The sequence below is a fragment of the Canis lupus genome, chromosome 19 (assembly GCF_048164855.1).
Source record: "Canis lupus baileyi chromosome 19, mCanLup2.hap1, whole genome shotgun sequence".
NCBI classification, from domain to species: Eukaryota; Metazoa; Chordata; class Mammalia; order Carnivora; family Canidae; genus Canis; species Canis lupus.
This window is the reverse complement of record NC_132856.1, coordinates 23,612,501-23,636,913: the sequence shown is the minus strand read 5'-3', so window position 1 is coordinate 23,636,913 and position 24,413 is coordinate 23,612,501. Positions and strand designations below refer to the sequence as shown.

The 24,413-nt window shown below is 42.6% G+C and overlaps 1 protein-coding gene across 10 annotated transcripts in view; it reads left to right on the top strand.

The window, feature by feature from the left end:
- Positions 1 to 495: 495 nt before the first annotated feature.
- Positions 496 to 24,413, top strand: part of MITF (melanocyte inducing transcription factor) — a 218,486-nt gene continuing 194,568 nt past the window's right edge. For 8 of the 10 annotated variants that reach the window (XM_072785410.1, XM_072785408.1, XM_072785424.1 and 5 more), the window contains exon 1: positions 497 to 764. In XM_072785410.1, the coding sequence (XP_072641511.1) occupies positions 661 to 764 (104 nt within the window). In that variant the 5' untranslated portion in view covers positions 497 to 660. Of the gene's footprint in view, positions 765 to 21,749; positions 21,871 to 24,413 lie in introns of those variants that run through there. The other 2 variants (XR_012011790.1, XM_072785420.1) reach the window with 2 other exon arrangements.

Genomic DNA, 24,413 nt, shown 5'->3' with positions numbered 1-24,413 from the left:
GCTGGGGAGCATACAGGCTGAGAGTAAGCCCTTTTATTTTTAAGGCAGGCTTGAAGGCTAAAACTTTCGAGTGCCCAAACGCTTCACAATGAAATAAAAAAATAATTAAAAAAATTTTTTTTAAAAAAAAATTTTATTTTATTAAGGACCTGGCGTGCCCTCGAAAATGTCCGAGCGGGGAGTAGAGGTGACGGTAGGAGAGCAAGGCTGAGTCCGTTCTTATTAATATTAAATAGCCAAGTCTGTACCCTTGAAGCAAGCGGGGAGAGAAGAGGGGAGAGGAGCTGCTGACATTGACAATGATTCCAAACAGGAGTTGCAATAGCGGTGTCCACCACGTTGCCTCTGCCCCCGCCTGGCCTTCTGGGAGTTGTAGTTTTCGCGGGAGCGGCTCCCCCGGCGAGCCGGGCACGCCCCGTCCGGGCCGAACTACAGATCCCAGGCAGCGCCCCGCCGCCCGCCCCTCCCGCCCGGGTGCGAGTGTAAACTCGCCGCGCCGGGGCGGGCGGCCGCGCGCGGGCGAGCGGGCTGAGCTGGGCGCTGCGCGGGGGCGCACGGCTCGGGCGGGGGGGGGAACCCAGGCCCCGCCACCTTCCCTCCGCCCCCCGCCCCGGGCTCTGTTCTCACTTTGCAGCCGTGGAAGGACTGGGAGCGGGAGCCATGCAGTCGGAATCGGGGATCGTGCCGGATTTCGAAGTCGGGGAGGAGTTTCACGAAGAGCCCAAAACCTATTACGAACTCAAAAGTCAACCTCTGAAGAGCAGGTGAGTGGTGATGACAGCCGGAGGGAGGCGCGGCGGGCGGCTGGGGGGCCCCACGCCCCGCAGCCTGGGGCGAGGACAGCCGGTCGCCCGGGCTCCGGGACAAGGACCCCGTGTCCTTGCCCGGGGGCAGAGGGCGACGTGCCCCCCGCAGGTGGGGGCCGCTCCCGCGCGGCCGGTGCGCCTCTGGGGAGCTCCGCCCAAGTGCACTTCGGGGCGCCGCGGGCAGGTGAGCGGGCGGTCCCTCGGCTGGGGAGGCTGGGGAGGCTGGGGAGGCTGGGGAGGCTGGGGATGCCGGCCGCCGAGACCAGGTGGGGGCTGGGGAGCGCCCCGGCCCGCAGGTGCGGGAGGAGCAGCAGCAGCAGCAGCAGCAGCAGCGCGGGACCCCAGCGCCCGCCCGGTGGGAAGGAGGTAAAGGGAGTTTCTGCTGCACCCCTCTTCTGCAGATCCTAGCGGGTTGAGGACTCGGAGAGGCAGTGCTTGGGGTGGATTGAGGCGCGACGCCGAGGGAAGCAATTAGTTGGTCTGGTGCCGGCTCCTCTGGGAAAGCCCGCCCCCCGCCGCCTCCAGGTGCTGTTTCCGCGAGCCCCGCCTCTCACCTCGCAGACGGCGGCCCCGGGCGCGCGGTCCCGTCGGGGGCCGCAGGTGGGCGTGTCTCCTCGTCCAGGTGAAACTCCCCCCTCCCCCCCCTCCCCGCGCGCCGGCATCCCTCCACCCCCGCGGCTCTAGAGCTCCATTCAAATCCAGGCCTTTCCTGGAGGAGAGGACAGCCTTGGAACCGGAGGGTGTGGCGACACACCTGCTTGGCGGGTCCCCGGCTTGGCGGCCGCACGTGTTTAATATGCTGGGGACTTCAAAAACTTTTTGGAGAGAAGTGAAGACGCCCGCTGGTTTGGCGCCCCATCACCTGGAGTGCCCACTTCCTGTGCGACCTCCATGCCCACTCGTCTATCGGAATGGGTTGGGTATCTTCCTTTCTCTGTCCTGTGGCCCCCTCCGGGCGTGTCCAGCGTTTACCAAGAGGGAGACGGACCCTCGAGGTTGGGATGCTAGAGAAGGGTTTTCTGTCCATCCGCTCTGAGTTGTGGAAGACCATTGCAAGTCTGAGTGGAGGGTTCAGCGGCGCTTCTGCAGCCGTCTGCGACCTTCCTGCCTGCTCCTGGCAGTGGGCAGCGTCTGGGTGAATGGGCCTGGCTGGCTGGCAGAGGGCGAGAGGGTCCAGCAATCAGGGGGTGGGGGTGGGGGTGGGGGTGGGGAAGAGAAGGGCAACTGAAGCAGGAGCAAAGTATAGCACAGTCTTTGCTTCTGGGGTGCACGGGGCTCCTGTTTGCTCTAGTGGCAAGCAGAACCAGGTTTGTTTCCTTTAGGGCTGTGTCAAGACTCTGAATCCAAGTCAGGAAAGAAAATCTGGGAACGGCGTACCACTGACTGGGCTGCTGAAGCAGTGTCTTTGCAGATGCTTGAAGGGGATTGGAAGGAAACGCAGTTAGATGCCTAAAACCAGCCTTTAGTTGATGGTTTCTCTTCATAATGGCTGTTTTGTGTGTGAGCAGAGATTGTGTGTGTTGGGGGTGGGGGGTTTTGAGTAATATTGTGTAAAGGGTATTGTTGGTTATGCTCATTGGGGCTTTATGTGCATTCGGCTGAAGGGACCAGTGTTTTACCGAGCAGTCTCTGCTTTTGCTTCTATAAGCAAATGCTTACATGGCCAGAATGAGGGAGTGAGTGTTTGAGTGAGTGAGTGAGTGTGTGTGTGTGTGTGTGGTGTGTAGTCCCGAAAGAAATGAATTAACCGGACTGTTTGGAACATTTTTGATGGGAGCTGATACATAACATTAAATGAGTTTGAGAGAGTGAGGAAAATACCATCTGGAAAAACCCAAATGAGTGCCATGAAACTCATGTTGAAGGATTTGGGCCTGTTCTTTTTCAGAGTCGGCAAAAAATTACTTGCAAGGGTGAACGTCCTCGGTAGCTAGCTAGCATGTGTAAGGAAAAATGTGGGTACGTGGGAAGCAATGGCTTCACACGTTGAAGCTAGAAACAGGTGCGGGACAGAACCGGTATGGAGAGGAATGCTAAATTAAAAAAGTTGTTGTAAAACTTGTCTGTGGAGCAGACACATGCTCTTTGAAATAAACCAGTTAAATAAAATCTGTGAATAAATATATGGGGTTGGCAAAATTTCCCCATACTGTTTTCCACAGTTGTCTAACTTATTGTCATCGGCATCTGTTGTGTGACTTTAAAAGGGCTACATGTTGTTGGGGGCCTCCTCATGGCTTTTTGTCTGAAGTCTTTGCCAGGGCACCTCCCTTCTTGTAAGTTTTGGTTGGAAAAAAGCAGAAACGGAAAGGTTAAGACTGCTGTAGCCATTTCGTCTATCGGTTGTATTTTCTGGATTGTCTCTTGGAGTTGAAAATGTGTTCAGAGTCGGCCCACCTCTCAGCGACTCCTCTGTTCCCACTTTGGTCCAAGTCCTCACCAGCCTGTGCCAGGGTTATTGCAGTAGTCTCTTAACTGCTCTCTTGCCTTCTACTCTTACCCCTTCTGGTGGATTTTCTATGCGACTGCCACAGTGTTTCTGATAAAATCGCTTCTCAAGGGGGGCAGATTTTGCCCCCCAGGGGTCTTTTGACCATGCCGGGGGATATTTTTGGTTGCCCAAGTGGAAGGGGGTTGGTGCTGGTTGTTAGTCAATGGAGGCTGGAGATGCTGCTTGCACAGGATAGCTCCCTCAACAGAGAGTTATCTGGCCCTAAATTGTCACTGCGGATGCCGAGAAATGGTGGGTTGAAATGTGCCATATCGTGTCATTTTATGCTTAAAATTCTCCAATGGCTCCTAGTTTCAGTAGCACTAGAGATCCTTTAACTGGCAAAAGGCAGCCTGTGTATGTGATGGTCAAGCTCCCTGTCGGCTCTGAGTTCATTTGCTGTCGCCGGGCTCGTTTCCTCGCTGTTTCCAGAACACTCCAGACCCCCTGCCATAGGGCCTTTGTATGTTGTACTTTCTGGTGCCTCTGGCTGGACCGTCCTTTGCCCAGAGAGCCACAGTGCTCATGACCTCACCAACTTCGGGTCTCCTTTTTAGTATTCCCACCAGGCCTACCTAGACTCCCTCTGTACACTTGCTGAACCTCCAAACTCTCATTCTCCTCGCCCTGCTCTGTTGTTTCCATAATATTTATATTATAACTGACTGTCATTTCTAATATGTTACGTTTATGTTTCTCCACACCGAGACTGCCAGCTTCAAGGGAGCAGGGATTTCTTTCTGTCTGTTCCTTGTTTACTGTTGTGTTCCTAGAATCTAGAGCCGAGTTTCTCAACCTCAGTGCAATGACATTTCGTGCTGGATAATTCTTTGTTGTGGGGACAGTCCTGGGTATTGCACCATGTTGAGCAGCATCCCTGGCCTCTGCCTGCTAGAGGTCAGGACCACCCTACCCCCAGTTGTGACCACCAGAAATGTCTCCAGACACTGCCAGATGTCCATGAGGGGCACAGTTAGCCCTATTTCAGGACAGTTGGCCTAGACCATGCCTGGCACAGGAATGATTTGTTGTTTGAACAGGTGTTGTTTTCTCCCTTAGGACTCTACTTAGGATGGGGTACTCGGTTCAGATTTTGCATTCAGCATTGTAGCCTCTTAAAATAGGCATCCAACCAGTCTCTCCAAAGGGAGGTTTCTGTATTCTTCATTTGGGCTAAGCTCAGGTGTGCAGGTGTTTCATGGGGAAAGACAGTTTCTTTCATTCCTAACCCAGGGCCCCTGGCCTTGGGGAATATGAAGCTGCTGGGTTTAGATCATGTGAACCCCTTTTTGGTCATATTCACTGGCAAATCTGTGTTATAGGAAGACACATGCTATGAGGAAAGGTTCTAATGAAGAATTGTTTGCAGTTTGGTTCCGCCAGCAAGGTTCTCTGAAGCCTTTGTGTGTTCTCTTGGGAATGAGCTCTGAGTGGTAGGTGGCAGGGGAAAGGTGCCAAATATCAAGGGTGAACCCAGAATTCACACGTTGGTACAGTCACTCAGGGAAACAGATGTGGAGCTGTTCAGTGCATTCCTAGCAGTGAAGGAACTCTCTAGGTCTTTGGGACCTGAAAACAATTTTAAAACATGGTAACACCTTTTGTCCAGTTTACTGGGTGTGAAATTCTGTGGCTTTGTACTTGCTCATGCCCTTTTCCTGGATAGACTTCAGAATTGACCTAATCTATTTCCAGTTTCTTCTCTTCTCAAAATCTTAGTTATGTTTTAGGTAACTGTTGTTGAACTTCCTACAAATTAGAAATGGGAATGAGAGTGAGTCTTAGGTTTTTATGGCAAGATAGGATACAGCGGTGGTTCCCAAATGCTGATTCATAGAGAGACGTGTGAGGTTTTCACAGGTTGTGGTGAAATGAGAAAGACAAAGACTGTTGTGTCACACGCACATGCACACTCACATGTTGCAGTATAAGGCCACTGCCACTTCTTGTATTTATTCTGAGATTTTCTCTCCAGTCTTCTTACTAAAAATACCCTTTCTGAACCTGCTTGTTCTCCACTTTGCATTTCCCTCTTACTGCAGGCTGGGACACAGACATGATGGTGGTAATCTTGCTTAACCATAAAGCCAAGGGCAATACTCTAGGGAACACTGAAAAGACAAGAGTAGAAGGAACATGGACATCTGAATGAATTTGTGGAACACGGCTAGCTATCCATCCAATCTATCAGCTCCAACTTCTACTTGAAAGAGAAATAAATTTCTCTGATTAAAAAAAAAATACACTTTCTTTTCTGAAATGATAATCCAGTCTTGGCAGAACACAACTGTCAATCTCTTACTGGTTTCTGAGAGTTTTCTTGATTTTTCTATCTGTCCAATCTGCAGGAAACTGCCAGCATTATTCTGGCATCACTGTCACTAACTAGCTGGGTGACCTTGGGCAGGCTGGGTAATGCCTAACTTCACTTTACTCATCTGACTAATGGAAGCCTGCATCATAGGGGTATTAAAAACATTAGCTGTGACGTTGACTGTGGAACAGAATTAGCAGGGTGACAGGCACATAGTAAGGGTTCAGTAAAATGTTAGCAAATAGTGTTCTGGTTATTAGTTATTATTTCTTTATTACTTAGCAGTGAGTCCTGACATTCCAGAAGGTGTTTGCATTTGGTTGTCTTTGGTTTTCTTCCCTAAGGCCAGAGTTGTTGGTTGAACAACAACCAATCTCCTAATGAATACCAGCACCTAATGAGGTATTCAGATACATTTTTTTTCACATTTTATATTTTTGATCCAACACATAAAAGTTTATTTATGTTAGTTTAAAAAAAAGCAGCTGTGGCCTTAGTGAATACATAAAACCTTATATTCAGTATGTGTCTACTGAGCCCTGATATGTGCAAATTAACACCAATGAACATAACTAAGATTCATGGAGCACTTACTGTGTGCCAGCCCCTGTTCTAAGTATTTTTTTTTAAATATTTTATTTATTTATTCATGACACACACACACACACACACACACACAGAGGCAGAGACACAGGCAGAGGGAGAAGCAGGCTCCATGAAGGGAGCCCGATGTGGGACTCGATCCTGGGACTCCAGGATCAGGCCCTGGGCCAAAGACAGGCGCTAAACTGCTGAGCCATCCAGGGACTCCTCCGTTCTAAGTATTTTTATGTGTGTGCACTTAGTCTTTGGAAAACCTTCATGAGATGATAATAATAAATAAAAACAACCATGATATTAATTATAATATTTAAAACTGATAATTATTACACAGTGCTTACTACCTGCCGGGACTGTGTCTGTATATTTTACTTGTATTAATTCAATTAGTTTTCACTTCAACCTTGAGTGTATGTACTTTTATTATTTTTCTTTTACAGTGAAAGAAACTGAGACATAGCAAGTGGATGGGCCTGGATACAACCTGAGACTCCCTGGCTTTAGCTCTTGTCACTAGCCTGTACTGCTGTGTAAAAAGGCACTGTGCATAGCAGTGGAAATGCAGAGTAGCATCATTCTGTGTGTGCTCTAGAACTCCCAGTGGGTAAAGGAAAGAACTCATGGACCCAGCTAAACATACAAGACAGAGTGTGATCTGGGCAGGGAGGTGGGCATCAGCAATGGGCATTTCATAGATGAAGGGAAATTGGAGGCCAGTTTTGTGAATAGGTAGGGACATTTAAGTTTGGCTTTGAAGGTCAAGCAATACCCAAGCATATTTCTCTACAGCATTAAATAAAATGTTAGACATCTTGGAGGACACATCCTAAAATAGACTTCTGGGGGTTTTTGTTGTCTGCTAAGTGTTTAAGCAGACTCCCAGACCTTCCTCATGATCTGTGAGCACCTGGTGGTGGCAGAGACTGGGTGTACATGGACAGGTTCAGAGGGAGCCATGCTGAAGTGCTGTGCTCAGCAGCTTTGCCACTTAACCGCTACATGTGTGTTCAAGACACTTAGCTTCTAGAAGCTTCAGTTTCTTTATCGGTGAAATGGGGTCAATTGAACCATTCTCTTACTGTTGGTAGAAGTTTTATTTTATTTTATTTTATTTTATTTTATTTTATTTTATTTTATTTTATTTTTTAAAAGATTTTATTATTTATGATAGTCACAGAGAGAGAGAGAGAGAGAGAGAGAGAGAGAGAGAGAGGGGCAGAGACACAGGCAGAGGGAGAAGCAGGCTCCATGCACCGGGAGCCCGACATGGGATTTGATCCCGGGTCTCCAGGATCACGCCCTGGGCCAAAGGCAGGCGCCAAACCGCCGCGCCACCCAGGGATCCCCAAGAAGTTTTAAAATGGAAATAAAATCTACAAAATGCTTTGCAGAGTGCCTAGCACATGTTGGTAATATAATTCTTTCTTTTCTCTGTACCATGGTCATTTGTTCTTCATATATTCCTCAATAACTAAGACACTTATAGATTCGTGAATCTGAAGTAAAATAGACAAGATCGAGGTGCTTCACACTGGCAGATGTTCAAGTCTTATTATGCAAATTAGTTTTGTGGTATGATTAGATGGAAAATTTGATTAAAGTGGATTGTAAGTGTTGGTTCTGTATGTTATTAGAGATTTCCTTTTCCTGAGTACTGCTATTTATAGAATTTATTTAAGTGTACGTATGTGTGTGTGTTTTTAATTCCCTTTGAGTTCTGCACTGCAGTTTGCACAGGCTGATGTTTATATCTGCTCCAGTTGTGCAAGAAGTGGAAAATATCCTTTTTTTAGAACAGGTCACATGTGCTTACTGTCAGGAATAGGACCTCAGTGTAAAAAAATGTATCTTGGGACAAATCAAAGTTACTAAATTTCTCCTTCCAACTGCTTTGTTTCAGAACTGGCAGTATTAGGATAAATAATAGGGGAAAAAAAACACTAGGCTAATTTTTTTGGGGGGGCACTTTTCAAGGAGAGTAAGCAAGAGTTTTCATTTGTTCTGAGTGTGTTTGTATGTGTGTTTTAAGTATGAAATGTACTTTGCTGTTAGGTTTGTCTCATCAAAGTAAATTATAAAAATATGTTTGACTCCACTCCAAATATGCGTAATTTGGAGAAAATAATCAGGAAGATGGCTTGAAGATATTAAATGGAGTTACCACAAGCTTTTGGTATTATAAAGACAAGTTTGCAGTTTATAAGAAGGTTTTTGTGAGTCTAGCGAACATTGTGTACTCTAATGGCAAGGGATTTCACCCAGTTGTGAAGTCTGTAACTTTATGGAGCCAGATGTAGACAGAGGGCAAGAAGACCTGCAAGCAGGTCTGGATCTCTCTTGCAAACCCCTGTCCCTCCTGTTCTCTATTCCTGAGATCTCAGGGAGAGTACTAGGCTCCTCCTTTCTCTAGGCTGATTCTTAAACATGGCCACCTTATTTCTTCACCATGTCTTTCCCTCTTTTGGCCTTTCATGCATGCCACGAAGAATAAAGGGATACACCTTTGTGGTGCTCACGCGAGACATCTCCCCTGAGATTCAGAACCGTGAGGTTCTTGTCTTCCAGTGCCTAAATTTTCAGGGGCTTCGCAAGCAATGGGCACTGCCCCGAGTGTGTTGCAGATGATGACCTATTGGTTGTTTTCCATCTGAGTTAGAAGTTGAGCCGGGGGAAGAGTGGGGTAAAAGTGAGAGAAACCTACAGGGAAGGAAACGATATCTCAGAATCATGAAGACCCTAGTGTCCTCCCCAGGGTGCTTCTAAAACCTCCCTCAGTCACTTCAGGCAGAGGCAATATAACTTTGGGTCAGAAGGACCTGGGTTTATTGTTTTTCCTTCTCTCCCTTCTTACAGCAATTATTTATTAAGCACCTATGGTGTGTCAGGCTCTGTGCTGGCCAGAGGGAATCAAATGTAGAACCAGACAGGCAAGGTTCCTGCTACCATGGTGCTTCCCATTTTGGAGATGAGAACACAGTTAATAATGTACCAAATAAATGGAAAATAATAATTTTTGTTGCTCAATAGGGTATAATTGATACAGTGTGATTGGGAAAGAAGGGGCCTTTTTGATTGGGTCTGATATCAGGAATGACATCATGGAGGAGGTGATTTTGAAGCAAGACCTAATGTCTGAAAAAAGTCTGCAAATCTTGGTGCTACCACTCACTAGCTGTATGACTTTGGACAAGTTACCCAACCTCTTCAAATGTCAGTTCCCTAACCTCTTTGAATCTCAGTTCCTTCTTTTGTAAAATGGGGCAATAGCTACCTTGTAAGGCTGCTGTGAAGATAAAAGGTATTGTTTATAAAGCAGCTCACATTAGGCTTTACCTTACAGGTGCTCAGGAAAATACATAGGACTGGTTTAAGGTCATATGTGAATAGTGGAGAAAAATACAGACATTAGTCTTCCCTGTAACTGTTTATAACTTGGTTTTAAGTGTTTTCCTAATGTTGAGTGAGTCAGAGATTTATGCTTGTCTTTATAAGCCTAACCTCAGACTGAAAGTGGAGATGGGTCTTGTTATTTTTCTTGCCCTTTCTTTCCTCGAGGATCATCTTACCCGAGTTGTCCCCTTGTTCTTCTCACTGTTGTTGCATTGAGATCATTCATGTTTGACCATGCTTTGCCTAGGGATGGTTTCTGGCTGGATTTTGAGTTAAGTTTTAATATAAAGGAGGAATCCAAGTGCCCTAGGATTAGAATGTAGAGCTTAAGGTTCATTTAACAAAATATGCATGTACACCACACGAAGCCCTTATGGAACTCCTGATTTGCAATCCTGTGTTTCAGCCTCTAGATCACGCTTCCTGTCCACACTGATGTGAAAATGTCAGTGTTGGTGCAAAAATGGAAATTCAAGAAGAAGCCTCTCCTCCCACACAGCACCTCAAGCTTTCATCAGTGTTGACATCTACAGGCAGTAGTGTGTTTTTAATTCAACAACTTAAAACAAAAATCTTCAAAGCGTTCGAATTCCAGTTGCTGTGTTCTTTGATTCAAGTACTCATGGAGTGGTGACTTTCAAAAGGGAAAAACCCCGGGTCATGTGAGAACGAATATTTTAAATCCAAATGCAGTGAGTTATAGATGTATGGAGTACACTGGTAGAGTCGTCCTGTCCTTCTATAAGACAATTGTGGGTTGTTGAGCAACTTCAGGAAGGCATCTGTGGCCTGCACCCTCTCCACCCCCCGCCCCTTCCCCAAAGTGGGATAACTTGCTGAATCATTCACACGCATTTGTCTGTTTTCCTATGTGATCAAAGGCAGAATGGGAAAAGTGGTTGCCTCTACTCTTGGGAATTTATAACTTATTTTTATAGAACACATTTTCCTTCTAGGAAGCTTAACTTCTGTGAGAAGATTTGAAGCAGGGTAGATTCATTTAGCTTGATGGCAGAGGTTGTATGTGAAATTACTAACTGGCAGATAGGAATGCTACATTTACTTTGGTACCTGTATTGTAAAATGTTAAATACTAACTAGTTTCAAGAAGTATGTTTTTTGGAACATATATTTTATTTCTATGACTGGAGATTTGAAACCTGGTGAAAGGAAAAGCATGTAGGAACCCTAAAGATCATTTTCCTAATTAACTTGGAACCTAGCACAATCCCAATAAAGCCTACTGGAGGACCTCACTGAGATATGGCCACACTGTTTGTCTTGCTTGCATCTGTCCCAAGCAGAGAGAGTACTCTAGAATTGAGTCTATGGACAGACACACAGATATCGTAACAGTCCCTTCTCCATGGAAAGGATTGAGTACATTTTTATTTTTTTGAGCATTTGAAGTTTTTAGCAAAAGGTACTATTTCAGGATTAGCTTTACTTTGGTGTATTACTGAGCCTGCATAACTGCACCATCTAAATTTAGAACCTTGGCACCTTGGCCAGTAGAACCCTTTGCAACTAATTTATAATGCTTTTGGCAGAGAATAACTATGAATAAACATTAAAATAGTATTGGCCAGTTAGGGTCATTTACTTTCAAGGGAGGATGATACCGACCGTGCAATCTTGAAAATCCTATTTATTTTTAAAGGAAAAGCTTGCAGTAACTTAGTGAAATGGTCCCTAAAAATATAAGCAACTAGCATGATTCCTGGTGACATTCCAAATAAACGTTTATTTGCTGCAAGGAAGTATGTTTGGTGGGTAACCTGTGAGAGATTGGCATGGCTCATGTATTGGAGAATTGGTCTGTACACTTTTTGGAACCATACCTTGCATCATCTCAGCAAGGTCATTTGTCCACTTGTCCTTAGGTAGATAAACACTAATAATGTTTTATCTAAGTAAATGCTGTATGTGTTCCTGCTAAACGATGGGATCTCAGAATGTAGTTTTAATGATACTGATTGCATATGGAAGCTTTAGGTCAGTTGATTCAGAAATGAACAAGAAGGTTTGATGGCACTTGCTTGGTCATAGCATCATGAAATCACTGAAAGGCATGATTTAGCAGCAGGGGGCTGAATGGCAAGGACAATTATCTGGGGTGTGTTTTTGGAGTCAGTGAGACTGACTAGAGTCAGTTCTGGTCTGATGTGTACCCCGTTTTCTCACTCTTGGCTTTGTATACATGACATCTTTCTAATCACTTCGCACCGACAGCCAACTTCCCTTTCTTTATGCGTTTTCCCTAGTGGACACTTTAGTTTACCTGCCCATAATCTCCTTTCCAAATTCTTGTAACAACCCCTTCCCAGATGTTCAGCCCATATGCTTCAGTTTTGTGGCTCCAGGAGTGGAGAATTTGACACAGATTTGACACAGGTCCTGCCACATTTCTTTTATCACAGAGATTGGTTTCAGAGAGGTTCATGTTGACTAGTGAAAATGAATCCCAGGATTTTAGGGTGTTAACAGAAAGAGATTTTCCTTTTCTTTCCATTGATCTTGAACTTGGGAAGATGTTGGGTTTAGGATAAAACCATACCTTGTAGGCAGAGAACAAGCAGGTTCTTAAATTAGGTTAATATTAGTTGCTGTATCAAAGTGGTGTGCAACAGTCCTATGTGTAAGTGGTTCCTGCGTGGTAGGTGGCTTTTCTCCATGTGGCCAATCAAGTACTCAGACTCATTCCATCTTCTGGTTCTCCCTTTGTGTAGGACCCTGAAGTCCTTCATGTCTGGTCGTAGAAAGGAAAAGAAGAGAAGGCATAACTAAGGTCCAAGTGACAGGCCTCACTTTTGTTCACATTCTGTTGGCAAGGACCAGGCTTGTGTCTGTATCTAGATGCAGGAGTGGGAGCTGGAAAATACAGACACCCACTGCACAGTAACACCTCTGTGCTAGAATAGAAAAGAGCGTGCATTTTTGGTGGATGGCCAGCCGTCATTGCCATGATCCTAGTAGGAGAGTTTCACCTCTGGATCAAGTTGTGCCTTTCCTTGGTAGGCCTAGTTAGGCCTGTCCTTGGACCCTTCTGTTACTTAACCAATAAATTCCTCTTTTAAGTAAGCATAGTTAGTTTGGATTTTCTGCCACCTGCATGGAAACTGTCCAAGCTTATGTATTTTCTAAATCCCACCTTTCTGCAGTGCTTCCTCTTCCACCGTCATTGAACAATTACCACCTCATTTCCCTGCAACCCTAATACATCCACCACCACCACCACCTTAGTGCAGTGGTTTTCAAAATGTGGCCCTCAGGCTAGTTAGAAATGCAAGTTCTCAGATTCTACCACAGTTCAACTGAATCAGAAACTGGTGGTCAGTCCAGGAGTCTGTGTATTAATAAGTCCCCCAGAGTTGGTGATGCTCACTCATGTTTGAGAAAGAAGACTACCCCAATGCTTTCACCATAAATCCCGTGTCTCCATTTTGAGTTATGCTTACCCTGCTGTTTTGGGATGAAAAACTTCTTGGATTAGATAGCATACATTTAATAAAAAAAGGGGGTGCTGCTTGTTGTGGTCAGCCTAGAGATGGCCACTGGCAGTAACTATCCACTGATCAAAAGCCAAAAACCAAAAACTTCCCTTTTAGAAAGTTAGCTTTCAGACATACACTAGTGAAACCAGGTAGGATTCTTGGTTTTCTAAATATGATCTCTGGATGATTTGGAGTTAACCTAGCTTCACTGCCATAAGGAGTCCTGGCCCACATCTCAAAAGAGGGTTATAATCCAGACTCAATATGCAGTCACTTGACTGAATTAAGATTTGGTTGAGAAACAGGGTGATGATGATTTTGAGCATGCCCACATGACCAAATTGTTTTTCACAAAACTTCTGCTGAATAAAATTTGAAATACGGCTTTCAGCCTGTTTTCCTATCTTAATGAATTCCAGACAGTTTGCAGAGTGTAGGAGCTTCCAAAACAGAGGGACGGAATGGCTGGGACCCGCCAGCATGTGTCTTGTCATAGTAAGGGCATCTCGACTACAGTCATTCCCCTTGTTCTGGATCTCACTGGGCCATTTCACTTCTATGACGGAGAGGTATAGATGGTGACAGGAAAGGCCAAGGCCAAAGTTGTGTCAGACAAATAGAGCCTGTAGAAAATTACCAGACTTCTTTCTTTAGCAGGAAACTCAGCCTACCCCACATCTACTTAGACCCAAGCATTTTGCTTTTTGTTTTATTTTGTTTTGCTACATTTTGACCTTCTCCGGAGAAGAGGTCCTGGTGTCCTTGTCTCTTTTTGTAAACTGGTTAAAAGCACCAAGCAGTTGAAGTCTAAAGTTCTGGGTTTAATCTTCAGAATAAAACAGATTTTTAACTTAAATTTCAATTTGGCCACCTATTAGCTTTTTTTTTTTAAATTTTAATTTTAATTAATTTATTTTTTAAAAGATTTTATTTATGTATTCATGAGAGACACACACACACACACAGAGAAAGGCAGAGGCACAGGCAGAGGGAGAAGCAGGCTCCATGCAGGGAGCCTGATGTGGGACTCGATCCCGGGTCTCAGGATCAGGCCCTGGGCTGCAGGCGGCACTAAACCACTGAGCCACCTGAGCTGCCCAGGTTTTTTTTAAAGTCAATTTTTAAAAACTACTTTTCTTGTAGCTTGTGTTTCTATAGCGGCTAAATGGGGCTCATGGGCATTAATATGATCTAGGCTATAGGGTAATCGTGTGAATTAAAAGAAATAGATGGGTAAGGTACTCAGCCCAAAGCCCAACTCTTGCTGCTAGGGTCTGTCTGGTTCCCACATTCTGGTATCCTTTGTATTCATCCACAGCATGAATAGGGTTTTGACTTGAAATGACGTTTTAATCAGCAGGAAAAGAAGGGCCATAGAAGAGAAGGGGCGGGGAGGCCTAAATGATCCCTAGCTGGAGAATCCACATCAAGATCTTTGGGAGTTGATGCAGGTCAAGTAGTGGTGACCTATAGGAAGCCTAGCAGGGAGGTTTTTTTTTTTATTTTTTTTATTTTTTTTAAATTTTATTTATTTATTTATTTATGATAGTCACAGAGAGAGAGAGAGGCAGAGACACAGGCAGAGGGAGAAGCAGGCTCCATGCACCGGGAGCCTGATGTGGGATTCGATCCCGGGTCTCCAGGATCGCGCCCTGGGCCAAAGGCAGGCGCCAAACTGCTGCGCCACCCAGGGATCCCTAGCAGGGAGGTTTTTAAAGATGGCACCTGCTATTTACAGGTAAGGCGTTCCTTTTGTTGCCAGAACAATCTTTGTCTTTATCAACATGATGCCTTTCATCATAATTATAGACTGTAGCCAGGTGGAAGAATAAATAATAAGAAGCACTGATAAAGATTTCACAGCATTGAGCAGTCTAGCAGCCAAGCTGCATTCCCATTTCCACATGGGGATCTGGCGTTCCTAACTGTGGGCTTTCAACTCTGCTTCTAGTGAGTGCCTGCCTTATTTTTTCACATTTAACTCCTCAGCCTCTTCATTCAAAGAAAGCCATTGTGCTCTGTATCCCTGCACCTCCAAACCTTTATATCTTTTACTCTTTTAGGATTTTTTTCCCTCCTTGTAGCAATGTATAGCTATTTTGTAGACTAGAGCCCAAGTTTTAATTTTTTTTAGAAGAACTGTTTAATTTATGCTTGCTTTTTACCCTTTATTCTGAATTTTCTGAAAACATGATTGCTATAGTCCTTTGCGTTTGTATGGGCCATTTCTGTTAACCAAGTGGCTTTCCATCTACTGATTAAATTGATCCTGTGATAAACCTTGAATGCTTTATCCACATTGTTGTGATAGCTTACTTGTCTTATTTTTTTTCTACCTTTATTAAGGTATAATTGACAAATAAGAATTGTATATGTTTAAGGTATACAACTTGATGTTTTGGTGTACGTTTACCACATCAGGTAGCTTGCTTTTCTTTTTTCTTTTCTTTCTTTTTTTTTTTTTTTTTTTGGCTTGCTTTCTTGAGCCTCAGAAAGTTTCTCCCCCAAACCAGTGGCTAAACTGGTCGCTAGGAAGCAGAAAGGAAGATTAGCCCAAATAGTAACTATCTGTCTCATGAGAAAAGGGTGCATGATATTGCACACATAAGTGGATGCCTTCATCCTTACAGCTTTGACGTGTTCTGTGGATGAGATTACCTGCCTCATCAGATCGCTGTGAAGATTCAGTGAGGTACGGAGAGGACTTTCTGTAGGAAGGGTACAGTAGACGCCGGCTTTCTGCTGATGCCTAGTCGCCCTGCCGTTCCTGCCCCTGTTCCTGCCGCACGACTCTTATGCCTTTGTTGGCCTGAGGTGCGCCCATGTGCTCCTCCTGGCGTCACTGCTGTTAGAATTTAGGGGCTTATGTAAGAATCAAAGAAAGTGGTTAATCTGTGCAAGTGGTTTTGACTCTACCATTGCTTTGTCACAATTAATTAATTAATTTGATTCTCCATAGCTTAAAACCCCCCAATTGAGTCAATTCTCAAAAGTTGAGGATATATTCAGCAAGTTTTCAGACCAGTACTAGTACTCTCTTTCCTCCCGGGAGTCTGGCAGGCCACTTTCCTCAACTATCAGCTGTTGTGTGCAGAGGAATGGAACTAATTTGATTAACAATTAATGGGAGACATGTTTTTAAGAATCCACTTACACATTCACACCAACACATACTGGATTCTTAAGGCAGCATTTTTCAGAGTATTTGCATCTTTTCTCTTTGATTGTCATGACTAATCAAAACTTCACTCTTGGTTTAACAATTCCTGTCCTGAATTTTATAAAGAAAAAGAGAAAATGACAGTTTTCCTCTTTCCATGTGATTGAAACACACACACACATACCACACACAGGGAAGCAAAAGACCATGGAGTTAGATGTTTTAGGGTGAGAGCCAGTGTACTCTGAAAAGTAATGAGCACAGGAGAGAATGAAGCCTGAGAAGGATGGTCAGATATGGACAATCAGATGCCCTTCTGAGTTCTGCATTTTGAGACAACAGGATGAATCAGCTATGTAGGATGGAGTTGAGAGTTAATACACCCACAAGTAGGGGAAGAACCAGCCATTGGAGATGGACAAGGCAGTTTTGGAAATTTTCACAGTAGATTTATTTCATGGGCATCTAAATAGGTGGATATTAAGAGAGCTGACATTTACCCTTATTTTTTCAGAGTCATGGTTTTGGAATGATTTGCAAAATCCTTGGGCCAATGTTCTTTGCCCTAGGAGGTAAAATGATATTCAGTAAATATTCATTAAGCCCACTGTGGAATCAGGAGATAATATAGAATATAAACCTTTGTCACTTGTCAAGTGGGTGGGCACCAAAGGATGGTATGGAACGCAGATCAGGCCATCGAGGGCCAGAGGAGCTCTTTCTGGGAGTGGAAGAGAGCCCGCTCAGTGGTCTCATCAACTACCCTGTGAAAGAAAGAAATTTTAAACTGATACTCACTGAAGACAGTCTTTAGCTGTCCCTTTATTTGAAGCTCTTATTTAAAGGATAATGTGTATTTTAAGAATTCAAGCATCTTCTGTGTATAAATAGGCTGATAGATGATACTTGGTTTATTGTCTCAGTTCTTACTTGAAAAAGGCCCATTGGGAGTGGGGAGTTTGTTCACTGAGCATCTCCCAGGATTGAGAGTGCCCAATAAATAATTGTTGAATAAAAATGACCAAAATGGATGAACTGTTTCTGGTGTGCAAGAAGGGATCAGTACCTTTTGGGAACTTTGTTAAGCTCTTTCAGGAAAGTATGTAAGAAATTATCTTGACTTTTTTTCTTATTAGCTGTGGGCCTTTACTTTTTTTTAAAAAAAATATTTATTTATTCATAAGAGACAAAGAGAGAGAGAGAGAGAGAGGCAGAGACATAGGCAGAGAGAGAAGCAGGCTCCATGCAGGGAGCCTGATGCGGGACTTGATCCCAGGACCCCAGGATCATGCCCTGGGCCAAAGGCAGGTGCTCAATTACTGAGCCACCCAGGCATCCCCCGTTATGTTTTTCTGAGGCTCAATTTTCTCACCTAAGATATGGGGGTAATAGTGTTCTTTCTTGGCATGGCTGTCAAGGTTATAGAAGGTAATGTGTAACACACCTAGTGTATGTAGACGTTCCAATAAGTGAGTAGGGGCCATCTGTGTTGCTCCTGTGGGTGCTCAGAGATGGAATAAATATGCAGTCGATTCTTATTATTTGTGATGTTTATGTTCTATAAAGCTACCACAAACATTTAGTAAGAAAACACCACACAATTTCTTCAAGAGGAAAGGCACAGTTTGGTTCCTGGGAGCTTCTGGTCACAACATTTTTTGTCAACTAATGAATAAGTAATCTTATTTTATGTGTTTCTTGTTTAAAGACACTTTAATATATATTATCGGTTCATTAGCATTGAACTCAAGGCCAGCAGTTCTGTAAGTCGCACTTGACTGAAACTTACCTAACACCTGTATTTTCTGGGTAAGGCTCATCATAGCCTTCTCATGAAGAGTAACACTAGACAGCTCATCAGCACTAGTATTAGGGACTATCTTACATAGTGAAGTCATCTAGAAAAAGGCAAAAATGAAAAGCACTAAAAAACCTCGAAAAGGACGTTTATGTACTGTATGAGAACTGGAGCAAGTAGGCAGAGTGTCACTTTGTTTGATGTCAGTTGGGAATGCATGTGTCGGATGACTCAACTTTTTCACCTCTTGGCGTGTATCCACAAGTCAGTGCAAAAATGCTGCAAGTATTGATTTTGGGGTTACAAATAAATTTTAGTGAATAGCTGAATTTGCAAATAGGGAATCCACAAACAATGAGAGTTGACTATATTAAAAAATTGTTTTCTTCAATCTGTCTCTAGCAGTTCTTTCTCTGAGCTTAAAAACATATTCACTTGGGAAAATATTCAAACACTATTTGCTGCATCATCATTGTGGGTTATACATGAAGCCACATTAATGAAGCTTTTCTAAGTACTCGATCTTCCATTTTTACATTTATTTGCCAATAAAAATGGCCCATTACTTTCAGATTTTCAAAGTTGAGTGGGACTGTCCAGATATGTTACTTTTTATTTTGATTTATTTCTACCGTTCTTTAGGAAGTGGAGTGTGGGAGTGGGAACCTGGAAAAAGACATATTCAGGCACCATTGTTGAAGAATTCAGCAGAAAGTGGTAGGATGATGTAGAAATTATGGTGTAGGCAGGTTTTGAAGAAACTGAGCTCAGCTTACTTCTCAGTGTTTTGCAGATTAGCATATTATAAGGATCAGCAATTGTTATTGTTATTGGAACCATGTTATTGTTATAAACATCACCTGAGTACTCGTGGGGAGTGCTTGGAATTCTTTTAATAAAGGAGAGAAGAAAAGACTTATTTTTAGTGGGTCCAGTAGTTTAGGTTGCCTAGGGGACAGATCACATAATTGAGTAACAACAAAGAAACCCAAACAGTAATAATAGTAACAGCATCACCTAGCATTTTTAAAGCCCTTACTATGAGCTATACTTTGTATACAGAGTGACCTCTAATACTTGGTGAAAACAAACTCAGTGAGGTTAATGAAAGTTACCTGTTGTTTTGCCTTTCATATGTAGCCTGCCTTGTGCATCTTCATACTGTATTTATGTGTAGTATAAAGAATAGCTTGTTTAGTTTGTGTGTGTGTGTGTGTGTGTGTGTGTGTGTGTGTGTGTATGTGTGTTTGTATGTGATGTGTGAGTCCTGGGATCAGGAAGGTACTTACATCAGTTTTTTCCCCAGGTTTTTCCTGTGTTAGAAAAGTCAAGAAGCTGAAGCAGAATGGATGAGTAATTCAGATCTAGTTGAATTACAAACATATTAAGGCACTTCCTACCTCCCAGATACTGTGTTAAACATTTAAAATGTATAATTTAATTCTAATATGAGGTAGGTAGGATCCCATTTTATAGATCAACAAACTAAGCTTGGCCATCTTCAGTCACTTGCCTAAAGCCATTCAAATAAGGGTGGAACCATGAGTGAAACCCAGGACTGTTTGACTTCAAAGCTCACCCTCTTTTTTTTTTTTTTTTTTCAAAGCTCACTCTCTTAACTGCCATCATCATGCAGTGGTTACTGTGTATTTGGGGTACAGAGAGGGAGACAGGATGGGAAGTGATCAGAGGTGACAACTCATGTTGATTTTGGAATAGAAAGGTTTCTGATGAAGTAAAGACAAGAGACTCTGGGTGTGGTTGAACATCTGAATCCAAGATAAATAGATCTATTAAAGGTAGTCCTTTGTTTTCAAAGCTGTTTCTAAAAAAGAAAGGAGTTAGGTGCTGAAGTTTCCAAGAAAGGTAGCGAAAGGTGGGATGGTGGATGCTTAATTATTCACAGGGATATGGTATGTAAGTTGTCTATGTTCCTCATTCCTCATTAAAGATCTTCAGATTTTCCTTGCTGATGACATCAAGAAGTCTTATCTACATACCCGTACTTATGGTCTGCCACTGAACATAGAGCTCCTAACATCTTGATGTTTTTCACTTATCTTTCTTTCCTTATCTCTCCCTCCCTCCTCAACCTGACTCGTTAATTGCTTTTCCTGTGTGTCTTCATAAAGTTGTAGCCAGTTTATTCCATTCTGGACTGTTTATCTTTGAATGCCAAAGGTCTTGAAACATCATAATGTTGTGTAATGAACATAACTTCTGCCTTGACATGTGGGTGTTAAGAGCATTAGTCATTGCAAAGTATTGAGTTAAATATTTTCAATAAAAGGATATACTGATCTAATAGAGAGGAAGAAGTTATAAAAATACTAGTTGGTGGCTTTAATGGTAAGCTCTGTATATTTAGTGGGTTCCATCAGGAATGGGCTAGACATTTACAGAACGAACATAAAAACATTCTTAATCCTTACTAGTGGGAGAGACCAATAGTAGGAAGAAAAACGCTGGATTCTTCTACATACCGAAAGGAAGATAAACCATCTGAGTTTCTGGAGTGCTTCTGCTCTCCATTTATTTCCTCACATGCATCTTTACCTAACTACCACAAGAATAGTTGCAGCTTTCCATGAGATATTTACAGTAGGGGCTCCTGGGCTGCATCTTGTTGGAAAGCCCCTCGCTTTATAATCATTTCTTCTTTTCTTTGGAGAGCCGTCAGGGCATATTTGCAACACCATCTGAGAGCCAGGGACTTCCTGAGCAAACGAGATGTTTCTTTACCTGTGGAGTTGATTTTATGAAGAGTTTTGGTCAGCATTAGTCATTGTGAAACTATGTACCTGCTGCCCTGGTTTATCTGTAGACATCTCCCTGTGGCAGAAGATTGAATCCTCATCTCTCCCTGTCTCTGGGCATCTAAAGATGTTAGAGGTACATTGGTTTGCTTCTTGATGGGGAATGTGTTGTAGGTACTGCCTTTCTCTGATGGAATATTGCCCATATGAGTGGTAATCGATGTAACAGGTTGATGTGCCATCTTATTTCCCGAGGCTGGAGGTTTAAACCAGAGACACTGTGTGCTAACTTTCCTTTACCTTGCCGGCTGGCCATCATCATTCGTTCCAGTAAACAACTTGTGAGCTCAATACCTTTTCTTTCCTAGAGTGGAAATTACTTTAATGTTAGAATAGAGGGCCTAAACTCTGTCAGTGGCCACCACTAAAAATTTCTCAATAAGACTGGATGTTTTCAAAGGATATCCCAAGTCAAAATACGTCACTGAAGGGAAAAAATTGTTTTTCTTTTATGATATCTTCTACAAATGGATAATTATTTTCATGATCTCGTTAGGAAGTTAGGCCATTTTCGGAGTTGGGCAGTGTGTGGAGGAGAGATCTGTTTTCACCCATTTCCTTGCATTTGTGATGATATTTCAGAAGGATTATTGATCTCTAGTCCTCCTTTGTCCTCCTTCAAATGATTTTGAATATAATTGTTGTCATTATTAACTGAATCCACAGATAAAGAAGTAGTTTTGAATGCGAGCCAAGTAACCTGTTGATGTAAAGTCTGTTTTACCTTTTATGATTCCCATCATTAGCGCCTCCCTCCTTCCTGGCTCAATCCCCTGTCATTTTAAGTAGGCAGCAATTACTGGTTTGCTAAAGAAGCTGGCTCCTGCTGCCAAGGATCCTATTAATTATCACTCTATCTCTAATTTAGCCTTCCTAGTGTTGAGAGAAGGTGCATGTAAGCGTGTGGCAGAGCAGTTGCAATCGCATCTTCTTTGTAATAATCTCCTTTCTGAGACGGTTCAGCGGACTCAATGTTCAGCCAAAGGGCTGAGGCGGCCCTGGTGAGTGTTTTCACATCTTCTGTAGGTTGTTTGATAGGTCAGGTTTGGGGTGGTTTTCTACTGCCTTTGACTCTGACCTGACTAAAAAGCTGATGGTTGGGCATTTATGTTGGGGATTCAGACCTACTCTCAGCCTGTCTGTGAGCTCACATGGGAGACCTTGAAAATACTGTGGTGGTTTTCCCATGAACCATTTTCTCTACGTGGGCAAAGGAGAGCGTAGAATTGACCCTATGCCTGTCCTCAAGAAGATAATGTAGATGCTAAGCAAAGTTAACTCAGCTGACAGTTCCTTGTGTAGTAGATTTTTAAAAAACAGAGTGGTGATCTTTCTGTGATACTGAGTCTTGGTTTCTTATCAGTCATAAATGGCTAGATTGCTTTCTGTTTGTTTTTAAAATGTTCAGTTCACTTGTTTGAGTGAACCCTTTTTTCAGAAGTTCCACTGGATCATTTGATTAGGTTTGGAGTGCTTAAGCTTCCTTTTCCACTTTTTTTTTGTTATTTTTGGCAGTGGTGGTGTTTGAAGCTGTTGAAGTGATTCACTGCAAAGTGAATTAATTTTCCACATCTTCAAATGTGTTTTCCAGTCGCCCCCAAGTTTCTTTTCCCCTCTCATATGATTCTGCAGTTGTAGTTCTGTCGTTCTCGTTCTTGCTGGATCAAATATAAATGCTGATGTCACTGAATTTCTTAAATTACAGCTGGTGGGGATTAACAGAAATTGTAAAAGAATACCACTTCCTCATTTTGCTCTTTTCTTGACTAATTATTGTCCTTTCAAGTCCTGTAGGAGGATGGGGATTTGGAAGTAAGTTCTCTGTCCTGAAGTCAGAACAGCAATTTTCATTTTCCTTGTTTTTTTTTTTTTTTTCTTTTTTGGTTAAATGTTATTTTTCAAAAATAATTTCAGGTTAAGGATGCTACTTGAATATGCCCTTTCATAACCCTGGCATGGCAGTCTTGCCCTGCTCATGATTTTGCACACTGAGTTGTCTTCTATCCTGGGTGAAGGGTTTTGAATACTTCCCTTAAGTAAGTTTCCTTATATAGAATATTTTTACTCAACAGTCTTTTGCCAACTCCAGACGGTTACTGTTATTAGGTGAAGGGTTGTGATTCATTTATTATTTTTTTTCCAGAGCCTTTTGTTTTCCAAGGAATGCTGAGTTCTGTCCCCATTGTTTTCTTATCTACAATCTATATGTTCTTTCTGGGAGTTCTCTTTGATGGACAGACACCCTCAAACATTTATTTTTCTGATTTTCTAGTCCTTGTTCTAGCAGTTGGAGCATGGGACCCCAGGCCTTCTTTTCCTTTTTTTTTGTGGTTTGATGGCTCCCTTGTCCTGGGAGTTCTCTGGGCTTCTGGGCAGAACATTGGAGCCCACCTGGAAGTGTGTGCAAAAGGTGGCCGAGCACTGCATGGCGGTGGTATTGATTGAATTGCAGTCCCGTGGAAACAGAAATAGAAAGGGTTCAGCATTTGCACTTTCCTCTCGTGGTGTTTTTGCTTATTTTGTGTATTTGGAAAAGGCAGCCGTATGCAAACTGCTGACTTACTATTTTCCCTGGAATGGAAACCATTTGGATTATTTCAATGAGTTTTAGCTAAGATTTGTTTGTTCACAGTATTAGTTTTGTTTTCTGGTGTCCTGTTTAGAATAAGACCAGAATATGTCTTTTTACTTTATGGAAAATAAGTGCTACTTGGTGACTTGGGATTTTGCAGACCAATGTGAATTTGAAAAATTATGTTTACTTCAGAGTCAAAATGGAAACTCTTCGGTGAAAATTATGGATACTTATATATTTCCATTTTGGGTCACTCTCTTTGAAAAAAATTTTTTTTTCTTAATTATTTAAGATTTCAGAACAGGCTCTTTTTCTGGTGATTTTTTTCCCACTAGTTAATTTTTCTAATGTTTAAAGACAAAGTGAGATTAAACAGAAGATTTACAGGACAGAATCCCATGTTCTATACAATTTGATGCAAGATGCAAAATAGTGACTTGCACTCCTCTCTTGTTTTTGAGGAGAGAGTGAATCTAGTTGAGCTTTTAGTGGTTAGATTTGGATTAGGAATAAAAATAGAATTTCCTTACCATAACAACTATTAAGTTCTGGTTTGAGTTACTGAGTATAAGTTATGATTGTTCAGTCTCTGGAAAATGTGCATTGTAAGATCTGTATATTCTTAGCCAACACTTCCTTCCAACACTGTTATGTTAAATTCTTGGAATTAAGAATGAGAATGATATAGGTATTTGAAAAATATTTCAAATATCACCATGGTGTTTTTGCTTAAATGTGAATTTCAAAAAGCTTGGATAAATAGAATAAAGATGGGGCAAGAAAGAGGAGTTATGAATCGGTTTAATTGTTTGGAATGAATTATTTGTTTAAAAAGAGTTTTTATGTTTATCTAGGAAATGTCATTACATATAAGAAAATGGGAGTTTAAATAGTTGAGGGAAGATGGAAACTGGAAACATATCATGAGGTAGTAAGAGGAACTGTGGATGAAGCATCAAATATGTGGTA